We start from the raw sequence: 11,309 nt of genomic DNA, 5'->3' as shown, positions 1-11,309 counted from the left end.
GGTGTTGTTTTGACTTTTAAAACTATGTTGAGAAGTTCACACATATGTTTGTTGCTGCTCTCTGTTGTTTGTGAATGTGTATCTTGACTCTACGGAGATTTGTCACGAGAAAACTACCGCTAACGTTGCGTTTGTGTGGGGGGAGTAAGACTGGTCATCCAGTGAGATCGAGGGGAAAATGATTTTCACAGGAGTCAGTGGGCCTATAAATTAGGACCTTCTCGTTGAGGCGTACCTTGAGAGTAGGAACTCTTTACGCTCCTTCCTTAAGGAAGGTCTCCTCCTAAGATACAAAGCCACTGTGAGGACTCGGCATTGCCGAGTCGGCAGGCAAGTACCACTTGACATGAAAATGGAATGTATAAGCTCTTGAGTCAGATACGCGTTTTGCTCGTGAGAGGATCAAACTCACTTGTTAGTGTCATGTTCTCGTAAAGAAATCTTAGCTGCTCCTCTTTCATGGAAAGGTAGAACTCTCAACCATAGAGGTTGTTGAAAAAGTGTAAGTGCTCCGCGGTCTTATACCTGCGAGCAGACCTCGTCGAAGATAGTAAGGCCACGTCATTCCCTGAGAGGGAATCCCCATTTTTGAAACAATAAAGGCTCATATACGCAATGCGCCCATTGCTGGAACAATCAGCTTCGTATACAAAATGCGCGATGCCAGATGATAGTGCTAAAGGAAAGTTACAAAAACCCACATTCCTTGAAATAATCGTGAAAGCTCATCTTATTGTCGAAGACGAGCAGCACTAGGTTTATCGTCAGTGCACTTTCAGTCCGTGTCTCCTGTTCGAACTAGTAGCCCGATTCTACCACAACCAGACCCGCATTTTTAGCATTACTCGTTTTTTGCTTATCTGTTTGTGATACGCTAAAATATGGCATAGCTCGCTAGTACTAATACAGGTATGGATTCACTTGTTAAAGTCAAGGTTATCCTTAAAATTGGGTTTCAGGTGTATGTGATTATCATTGGGGAGGATCTTGATCATTGAGTGAATGGCGTTAGGATTTATGTAGTTGTCAATCGCGTATGAGCGTTATGAGTGTTTCTAGTGTTTTTCCAAGTTGATCACTATGAAGTTTTTCGTGGTTGCTGCCTCTGCTATTGTCGCTCTCTCTTTGACGGGATGCAGTGATGATTCGACGACTACTGCAGCTCCTACTACGGCTCCTAGTATAGCTACTACGGCAGCTGCTCTGGCCACTACTGCATCTCCAATCAAAACTACTTCTACACAGTCGTCGTCTGAGAGCACTTCTACTCCTCGGACTTCTACTGTGATGACGTCGTTCCCTATCACCTCGACTTCTGGCTCTTTAGATGATTCAACCACAGTCTCATCAGAGACCACTACCAAGAGGAGGCCCTTCCGACCCACTACGACGACTTCTCTTGCTGATGGATCTACAGTGAATCCTTCCGAGACTACAACAAGAAGGCCGTTCTTCAGACCGACCACTACACCCTCGGCTAGCTCGACGACTTCTTCTGCTGATGGACCTACAGTTAATCCTTCCGAGACTACAACAAGGAAGCCGTTCTTCAGACCGACCACTACACCCTCGGCTAGCTCGACGACTTCTGGTGATTCGAGTAGTGCCTCTACTGGTCTCGCAACCTCAACGTTGGTAACATCAACTACAGCGAAGTCTGATGGTTCTACAACTGCCTCGACCACTACGACTACGTCCGGCCCCGCCGAGAGTTGTCTTGCTGCTCCTAGTGGAAAGTATTGCGGTAAGTACATGCTTTTTAAGGGCACCGCTACTATCAACGATGAAACATTCGACTTGACTGTAAGACCTCTAGTTAATGTCAAGGGTATTGGTTACACTATGGAGGACTGCACTGCGATGGAGCCTGACTATAATGATCCTCAGATGGTGGAGTTGGCTAGTGAGCTCGGTATGACGCCTCAGGAACTTGACGAAGCTCTGACTGTTACGTACGACGAGTCGAACGACCATGTCAATGTATCTCTGGCTGGAGTAATGTCTCTCAGCCTTTCGAAGGACCAGTGCTAAAGTTCACTGAGTCTGTGTTGTTGGCCTTTAACTTGTCCAGAAGGTTACTCTTGTTGCTATTTTTTACGCTTTTTGTTACCGATTCATGATTGATGGCTGTGACTATCATGAATGAGTTTTCGGTTATCCACTCTCTTGCGCGCTACTATGTTTTCGCTTCGTTTGGCAGGGGAGCGTCTTTGAGTTCTATTCCGTCCCGACGTCAATTGAGATGAGAGGTTAAAGGTGATGCAAACACAGTCGAGCGTGGTGGATTCGAAGAGTTGCTCGTAGGGTAACGAACGATTTGGCGGCTGGTTCGAGGTAGTCAGCTACATGTATTTGGCTATCGGTAGAAGTAAGAGCGCTTCACTGAAGCATTAGAAATGATACACTAATATGCGCAAACGACTAATATGCGCAAAGTATGCTATATACGCAAACGACATCTAGGTCAAGTTGCAAGCACATGAAAAGGCGATGTACCTCGTTTCTCCCTCGTGTTGCTTCCAGACCAACACAATGGGGTGTCTGTCGGGTTGTGTTCTTCATGAAGTCACAAAGAAATTGTCGAATTTGGAATCAGATCCGATTACTTGACAATTCGAGGACATCTCGGTAGAGTAGGGTTAAGCCAAAAACCAGCTGAGCAGAAAGGGACTTTGTCGAAGCTGTATGGGATGATAGTTGCGTCGAAGACGGATGGCTCTCCCATCGTGGATTTTCTCGATAGGCTTCTTAATGCGAAGCCGTTGCTCAGCTTCTATCCCCTGCCTCTGGCTGTGGCTCTTGTTTGGCCTCAAGCCTTGGAAATTGGGTAGAAACAGGATCCTTGTGTACAATCAAGGCAAATGACAGTTCCTCTCAATAGAAGCAGAGGGATAACTAACGTTACAGTCATTTCGTTCACTTTCGACGTGGACAGACGATGGGTTGGAGCTTTGGAGTAATTTTCCCGAGGCACATTTCCCGATCGGATTCATAATCGACCAGTTTAAAATTCCTCTCGCACAAACAGTATACTAGTTTTTACTCCCATGGATTCCAAATCACCAGGGAAAAGAGCAAAAGCTCATATCGGAGCTAGAATATCGCATTTAATATGTTTTTACTTCACAAACAGTAGCATTCTTTTGCGTTGTTATTTCAGATAAACCCTTGATGAACACGACACAAAATACTCAACCAGAGCTTCAAGAAAACTTCATGATCACACATAAGAAACATTAGTGTGCTGCATTTCCAATTCGGCCAAATACTGTGTTTGACACAGCCATCATGGCGACTTAACAGGTGCACATACAAGAGGACCAGCACTGGCGTTGTGAATTTCTCCGGTCGGACTGAAAACAACTCCCTAGCGTCGTTCGGGATCCACGCAAAACCTCCGCGCAGGCGATACCTTGCCGAACCCCCACTCGGAGAGGCTTCGACTGTCCCCGCTGAACTGCTCTCCTTTGCTTGTCGTCGGAGCGCCTTAAACCTGCGCAGATTGTGTAGGGCATGAACAGCAACATCAACAACTTACAGCCAGAGGATAGCAAAAAGTTGGCCAACGATGACGACAAGGAACGGTATTGCAACAACAATCATCGGTGTATCACTGTTGTTGGACTGCCCCGGAGTAGGAGTGACCCCAACAATACGTCCCCACACCGGAGCATGGGTCGAGTTCTGAGACACCAGTCATATAATCGCTGAAGGTGTATAATCAACGGAGACGGGCAAATGGAGATAACCACGGGTAGAGCGCGAGAGGATCCTACGGGAGGGCGCGTTGTAGTGACATTCTTGACACAGAACCTGAGAAGTGCATTTTTGGACAACTTCTGAGGAAGCTCTGTGGATTACTCGCGAGTCCCGCCAGGAGTATACGTTGACCTCCAGCCCTCCTCGCATATGCAGATTCCCTCCCGTTCCGACCAGTTGCCGCGACCGTGACAGTCTGGTACTGACGAGCACGGCGGGTCAGAGAGCAGCGACAGAGAGCAATACCCACTTATATGAGGCCATCTTTCTGGAGCAGGGATATCCCTGTCGAGCCAGTGAGAACCATTGTCCGGCAAGGCCAAGCCGGTACCTCTCTTTGGGCAAGGACTGCGAACAGACAGCTGAGCTTCGACGATAGCCACTGGTTAAGCGTACATGTGCCATTCATCAGCTTCGAGCATGACCGAACTTGTCAAAGGGTTACGCTTGGCGTATATAACTCCTTCTTGGCATTCACAACGCTGCATGAAGCGATTCCATGTGTAGGGACAGTCGATGTTCTCGGATAGATCTGATAAATAGAACTGCTATCTTACAGCGACGATTCTGTCGGTGAGGAAGTACAGGGGTGCCACTCGTACTCGAACTGGGTATAATTGGTGGGGAAGCACCTTGAAAAACATGGCAAGAGTTATTGGTAAGGACCACAGCGTCTGTAGAGGGCTACAACATTCCACCGGCAACATCCGGGATATTTCCTCTGATAAGGTCTTCGCATACTGAAAGGAACGATGAAGAACTACACAGGGTCAATGAACTTACAGTAGATGATTCCTCTCGACTGTACATGCCCTTGGATCGTCTCGTTCCATTGTATTTTGCCTCCCCAGATAGCACATTGCCTGAAAGGACGACGACTAACAGACTTTCCATCACCGAGAAGAGCTACAGGATAGCACTGTATCTCATATTCTCCGAGGCATTAGGCTTGTGGGTAGACCACCCATATACCCACTGGTCGTCACACTCGCACCTGCCGTTCACCCAGTGCCCACGACCGTGACAGTAGCGCTCCAAACGGTCTTTATGGTAAGGGCTCCAGTCGGCAGGCCAAGGAAACGAGGATGACATCGCTACAATCGGAAGGAACCTGTCAAACTATGCACCAGTTGGCGACATTCAGAATGTCTTCCCCCCGTTCTGTAGCCGTTTTCAAGCCGTTTCCATCGAGGCGAGCGATAAGTAACCCGCCTTATGGTCACACGGTTGACACAAACGTTCATCTCGGTTCGGTACTAACACGTCATACGTATCTCGTAAACTCTTGTAGTGCGCAGTACTATCGCGAGGGTAGATAAGTCGTCGTGGATATTGCCGATTTTGAGTCAATAAATCTTCCAACTCGGACAAGGATTGATGAAACTGTGAATACTTGATCGACACTGTTTTACACTGATGTGATTGGAATGAGCATGGACCCTTGCTCAATTTTCTCTTCAATGACAATGAGATCATCAACTTATTCATGATGATGAGCCGTTCATTTTGGACGATAATGTATCGTGAACGCTTCACTAGGGAGGACTCAGATAAACGCAAAGCCTTCTCCAAGTAAGATCACTCACATGAATAGGTAGTGACATGTTGCTTGAGTTAACAGGCATAGTTGGGCAGTAGAAAATGAAATCACACTTTCACGAAGTCATCGGATGTGACGGACACCGGGGAGAGATAACCAGCCTGCGTCCCTCGAGTTTGCAGTTGTACAGCATTGAAGAAGCAGTGGTCTGTAAATGTGCTCCTATCCATGGGAGACCTGAACAAGAACGACTCTGATAATTGATGGTAATTCCCAGAGTTTTCGAGTCAACATGGACAACAAAATCAGTTTGGCACTCACGTTGCATGGATGCATACTTCGCAATATCAGCTTAAAATTGGTGCAAGTCCGGCCAATGAAAATTTGTGGAAGAGTGAAGCATCTTCCTCAACAAGCGAAGTTGTGATAAGCCAATGAATGCGGTCGACACCAGTTTGAGAAAGCGTAACGGGAAGTTAACACCGAGTTCGACACCATGGGCTCACTCTGTAACTGTGATATACGAGTTACCAATCTATTATAGAGCCCATCATGCGTTTCAGAACGAGTTCACTGAGAGAAGGTATGTGTAAATAAGACATACCTGGTTTCGTTATATTGTAGATCCAGTGGTCGGGCGTCTACTTCGAAGGGGGCGTACGGATGAGCTTCGTAACTTCGCCGCACCACTTTGAAAAAGTGTGAGAATACAGGCACCACGAAGCGAACGGTGAAGAACACCATAATGAGTATAGTGAGGCCCTCTAGTAATGAAGGATAGATAGTTGATGGGGATCTAGAGGAGGCCACAGCCCTGAGATAAGAAGGCTTAATAGATGTACTCAAGGTGCGGTATTACTGCCATCTCGACCCGGGGTAGTCGTTGGTAAGTGAGGCGAATCGTCTACCTCTGTGCATGGAAGGTTGTTGTGATAGAGATGAGCTGATGAGACGCGACGACGAATGAATCTACTTGCACGCGAGCCCACGTACACTTGTAACTAGCGCGCGCCCGGAGTGGCATTACTTTGCAATCACATCGCTAGGTTTTCGAAATTATTGTATATCGGGTTCTCCCTGAAGGTTGTATTTGTTACGTTTTGGGTACGCCAAATATCCTTGCGAAGCACTAAGAGGGAATAGGGAGAAGTAGACCAGTATGATCCTCGTTGTAATGTCTTATCATAGCGATTCTCGTGTGACCCGAGTCGTGTCCCGTTATAACTATACCATAAATCCCGCAAATACTCACCTGGTAAGGAGTGTCGCAATGAGGTCCGTCACCTTATGCAGTTGAAGGCATCATCACTTTGACTTCTTATCGGCCCGTCTCCAGTAAAGTGGCGTGCTACAGGCCATCTAATTAGTATATCATAATATTATGAGTATTAGGTATTTATTACATATTGTATTCTATTTTTAATAAAGACATATATATTATTAGTTATTATCAATATCGGGATATGCCCATTTTATATATTATTTTTATATGTATCGTATTATACTTGATTACTAATTATCTATAATGAATATACTAATCTAAGGTGATGTAAAAGTGGTGATCAGCCTGATATTGCCTCGGCTACTCTGTCGCCAGCTTCATCTGGTGATAAACTTATTACCATGTTCATTGGACCAGCTCTGGAATTCAGAATCGATTCTAGCATCGTATTATACGTGTAAGAAACGATTCTGGCTTACGAAATCGGTGTATCGAAAGGCCCCTATAATTCAGTTTAGTTTTGAATAGTATTATCCGTGATGAGTGCTGACGGCGCTTCAAAGGGAGTGCATATTTTACTAACAGGCTTCGGCCCTTTCAGCGGCGTTGAGGAAAACCCTACGCAAGCTGTAGCCGAGGCTTTGGAAAATGCCGAAGACAAACACATAGGTGATCTAACTCCCTCGACACTCCTTGCTACGGCGAGTAGTATCAGGCACGTGCAGCGACTATGAGGTCTTCAGCTCAGCTGTGGAGGTCTCGGTTGAGGAGTGTGAGCGAGTATCGATGGCAATGAGTAAAAAGGCTGAGGAACTATCCAAGGCTAGAAATGTCCTTCTACTGCACATGGGCGTTGATGCCCAATGTGATCACTTGAAACTAGAACGTGAGTACAACGTTCCCTCTACTTAGAGAAGCATAGGCCTCAGGTACGGCCCATAACGTGGCCACCTTTCGAGTGCCAGATGTGCGGGGTGCTCAGCTGAGTGGGCGTGAGATCTTGCCGGGCCAACCCGAGAAGCTGCAAACCTCAGTGAGTGTAGAGGCGATCGTTGGGGCTTGTCAAGAACGAGGGTGTCGTGTGGAGGTCTCTGATGATGCTGGCCGATATCTTTGTAATTATATATTCTTCCACTCACTTGCCAACATGGAGGGGCGCGCTCTTTTTCTTCACCTTCCATCGTTCAGTGTGTTGCCGGAGGAGAAGCAGTGTGCAATGGTGAAGGAGATCCTCGACGTTGTCGCTATACAATGCGAGAACAGTTTCTGAACAGTTGCAAGTCGTCTCTGAAAACAATGCTTTGCAGTGTTGGAAAATATATGTTCGCTTCCCTCAGAAGTTTCTTTACTCATCACAGGAGTATTTTTCGAATTCGGGTGAAAGTGTACGGAAACCAGTGAGAATTTCCCAAAATTTCCTCAGAATTTTCGTATTCTCACCAACACATGTAGTTGACCATGCGAATATTCTACCACACTGATGTTATTGTATACCGGCCACTCCTCGTTTTCATCCTTCATCTCCGTTGATGGTGGGGGTCAGTCTATGGTCAGCTGAAAGGTCTCCAGCAAGAGCCCATATTACTACTACTACTACTACTACTACTACTACTACTACTACTACTACTACTACTACTACTACTACTACTACTACTACTACTACTACTACTACTACTACTACTACTACTACTACTACTACTACTACTACTACTACTACTACTACTACTACTACTAATACTACTACTACTACTACTACTACTACTACTATCGCGGTAGTAGTCGAGGCTCGCCTCTATACATGGTGACAGAGTACTTGGCTACCTGCTGGAGCTAGCCTTGAGATATCCGCTTTATCATCGCAGGAAGCGACGGGTGGATACCGCGCGTTGTAGGCTACTACTTAGATCATACGAATAACGTCTTGGGGTTAAGGAAAGACATTGAAAAGGTGTGCTTGAGGACGGCGATGTCGACATACCAAAGGCATTTGGGCGATACTCTACTACTTGATTGAGTTGTCGCAGATGCCATACGCGACACAATCCACTACAGTGTGTTGATCTCGTTTAGTTCACGTCTACTTGATAGCGTTGCAAGGATAACAAGTCAGAATACAAATAACTTGACTCATCCGCACGCCCACGCGATGCTGCTGTGTCTCTCCGTAAGTATTTATGCGTTTTAAACCTTCCTCTAGTTGCGTTTCGACGTACTGTCACATTACAAACACCGCGATGCAAAGGGTGCCCGGTCGTCACCTCGACAACCTCAGAGGCCCAAAGATGAGTATACTCTATCAGCGATAGCACTCAACGCTAAGGGACTCGTTCGTGGGGTCTGGTTGCCCTTCCAAGCACTCGAGTGGCTCAGACTTCTCCCCCATGGCTAGGAGGAGTTGAGGGATCTCCTTATGAGGGCCTTGGATTCGGATAACATCACCGATTTGTAGGCTGAAACTTAACGTCGAGCGGGCCGGAGGCAGTTATTTCCAGGTGATGGCTGATAGCCACGTGGCTCTACGAAGGATGCCCCTCAAGAACGGCTACAATTGCGGTTTCTCATGACGATGATAACAAGGGCCACGTACGGGGGCACCACGATCGCCGACTGCATATGATCGTAGTATGTTGAATCACAAGTAGACGAAACTATTCGAATTGGTCTGTGGCCCCTTATTGACTCAGTCTCGTTAGACTACCATCATTACTCCCGTTACAGCATCACAGAACACCATCAATTGCGAAAAGGAATTCCCCACAACTACTTTACCACGCACATCATCGGGCGCATCACAGCTGTCGATTCTAGTATCGGGTGGAAACCGGGTACTAGCGCTCGATCAACTACCCTTTTTTGAAGTGCTAGTAAGGGAGGGAGGGAAGCATGAACGATGTGACTGTGAGCTGATCTCACTCGCCTGGAGGTGATGCGGTTGCGAGCTCCCTGATGGTGTGTACGTGAGGATTGTCTCCTGTTCTCTATGATGTGTGATGGTTCGCTCGGTGGTCGACACACTATAGTGACAACACAGCACCAATGTAAGGAAAACCTCGGCTGGCTCGAATGGTGACTTCAATGACTATAACAGACGAGTTCACTCTTAAGACTGCTGCTAATTCAGCTGCGTTCGCAGCTTATGACCATAACACCGATCAACATTAGTATTATTGAGCAAACTTGAACCCCGAACCCTGCTATTGCTGCTGTACATCGACTGCCAAGGCGGCCCACTACTACTAGTCATACAATTACCAAATGTGACAAATACGAGAACGGCCTAGTAGGGCAACACCGGTCATCATAGTGCTGCTGATGCTCATCATCATCACCATAACGATGATGATCAAGCTGTTCATGAGCCCCCTTTACGAACGCTCGGTCTGGCCTCTCTCCTCGTTATCATTGTTAGCCATAGTAGGAGTTGATGTATCAGACACCTCAGGGGCCGCTTCATTCTGCTGCTGTTGTTGTTGTTGGCCACGCCATAGAGTCTGATGGACAGCCATGACCTGCTGGGGTGTTATGATACCTTGGGGTGATATAGGCATATTCATCGGTGGTTGTTGTTGTTGCAAATACTGATTGCTATTGCTAGCAGCACCAGCAGCAGTCCCACCACTAGCCGATTGTGTAGCAGACCCTTGCTGCATCTGCCTCGTCAACTCAGCAGCCGATATCCCAGGACCCCCACTAGGACTCTGTTGTTGCTGTGGTTGTTGATAACCGGTAAACATCGACATTAAATAAGGTGGAATAGGCCCACTAGCTGTGGCTGCCATGTGTGGTGATAGCATCCCTTGACTAGCTGCGGCGAACATCTGTGGTGAATACATAACTTGGGGTGGGACAAAGCCGCCCATACTCGTAGGGTAGTTGAGATTCTGTTGGCCCACCATATTACCACCATTACCAAGGCCTCCCATGGCAGTCCCACCAGGACCACCAGCAGCAGCCGAATTATTAGCGTTCCAATAGCCGCCGCCGCCGCCACCACCACCTTTCCCTTTCCCTTTGCCTTTGCCTTTACCACCACCCAAAGTGCCCGACTTGAGACGTTGGTAGTGAGCCTTTTGACGGTTGATCACTGAGCTCACATCGAAGGCACCACTTATAACATCGTTGAGGAGGTCCACACAGACACGCACCTAAACAGTGTGTAGTGTCCCACATGACTACCACCAACACCAGCAGCAGCATTACCGCATCAGCTGTGCCAACGACCTTAGCCGAGCGAGGACTCCCATCCTCCATTTCGACTGGCTGCAGCTGGACTCGGCAGCCGCTGCGGCGACGGACCTCATCAAGCACGCACCTAAGGATGATGCAACATGATCGGCGGCCGTCAAAATACCAGGGAGTAGTGTTGTTACCCTTGGGGGCCGATGACAGTCCCGACCTTATCAGCGGGCACTTCTACTTCCTCTTCAACATCATCAGGATATAGACACTCACACGGTTCACATGATAGGACGACTCCCTTTAAATGAGATATCGCAGCCTGAAACACTGAATCGGTGGACAAGACAGAGACAACGAGAAGTACCTCAACAGAATCAGCAGTAGGACCACTGATTTTGAAAGTGCTAAAACCTTGATCGGAAGTAGTCTGGTCAACCTGAAGATGCGACGACTACCGCCACCAGAATCGTCACCGCCATTATGGCCCTCCACTCCTACTTGAATGAATGTACTGAGCTCGTCCTTCAACCTCTTGATGGTCTCCCCTCCACGACCAATCGCCTTACCAACTGCCCTCTGGGGTATCCTCATCTCTCTAGTAAACTCGGC

The 11,309-nt window shown here is 47.4% G+C and overlaps 4 protein-coding genes across 4 annotated transcripts; 3 read left to right on the top strand and 1 right to left on the bottom strand.

Moving 5' to 3' along the window:
• Positions 1–1,080: 1,080 nt before the first annotated feature.
• Pmar_PMAR018276 (merozoite surface protein 2, putative) lies at positions 1,081–2,153 on the top strand (the record flags this gene model as incomplete). Its single annotated transcript, XM_002766395.1, has 1 exon — positions 1,081–2,153. The coding sequence occupies one exon, from the start codon at positions 1,081–1,083 to the stop codon at positions 2,029–2,031; it is 951 nt and encodes a 316-aa protein (XP_002766441.1). The 3' UTR covers positions 2,032–2,153.
• Positions 2,154–7,032: 4,879 nt separating this feature from the next.
• Positions 7,033–7,809, top strand: Pmar_PMAR018275 (Pyrrolidone-carboxylate peptidase, putative). The gene is made up of 3 exons (XM_002766394.1): positions 7,033–7,190; positions 7,237–7,407; positions 7,451–7,809. Exons 1-3 carry the CDS (start codon positions 7,061–7,063, stop codon positions 7,789–7,791), a joined length of 642 nt encoding a protein of 213 aa, XP_002766440.1. The 5' UTR covers positions 7,033–7,060; the 3' UTR covers positions 7,792–7,809.
• A 266-nt stretch (positions 7,810–8,075) lies between these two features.
• Positions 8,076–8,293, top strand: Pmar_PMAR018274 (conserved hypothetical protein; the record flags this gene model as incomplete). The annotated part of the gene is made up of 1 exon (XM_002766393.1): positions 8,076–8,293. A coding segment is annotated over one exon (218 nt), but the record flags the coding sequence as incomplete, so codon positions are not given.
• A 1,593-nt stretch (positions 8,294–9,886) lies between these two features.
• Pmar_PMAR018273 (conserved hypothetical protein) lies at positions 9,887–11,291 on the bottom strand (the record flags this gene model as incomplete). The annotated part of the gene is made up of 5 exons (XM_002766392.1): positions 9,887–10,666; positions 10,722–10,833; positions 10,892–11,019; positions 11,065–11,136; positions 11,199–11,291. The coding sequence occupies 5 exons, from the start codon at positions 11,289–11,291 to the stop codon at positions 9,887–9,889; spliced, it is 1,185 nt and encodes a 394-aa protein (XP_002766438.1).
• Between the last annotated feature and the right edge of the window lie 18 nt (positions 11,292–11,309).

The sequence above is a fragment of the Perkinsus marinus genome (assembly GCF_000006405.1).
Source record: "Perkinsus marinus ATCC 50983 genomic scaffold scf_1104296972926, whole genome shotgun sequence".
Classification (NCBI taxonomy): Eukaryota; Perkinsozoa; order Perkinsida; family Perkinsidae; genus Perkinsus; species Perkinsus marinus.
The sequence above is the reverse complement of the archived record's forward strand: the minus strand, read 5'-3'. Positions and strand labels throughout refer to the sequence as shown.

Coding starts and splice junctions, on each gene's coding strand:
- Pmar_PMAR018275 (XM_002766394.1), top strand. CDS start 7,061: ATGAGTGCTGACGGCGCTTCAAAGGGAGTGCATATTTTACTAACAGGC. Junction 7,191..7,236: donor TGCCGAAGACAAACACATAG/GTGATCTAACTC, acceptor GAGTAGTATCAG/GCACGTGCAGCGACTATGAG. Junction 7,408..7,450: donor TGATCACTTGAAACTAGAAC/GTGAGTACAACG, acceptor CATAGGCCTCAG/GTACGGCCCATAACGTGGCC.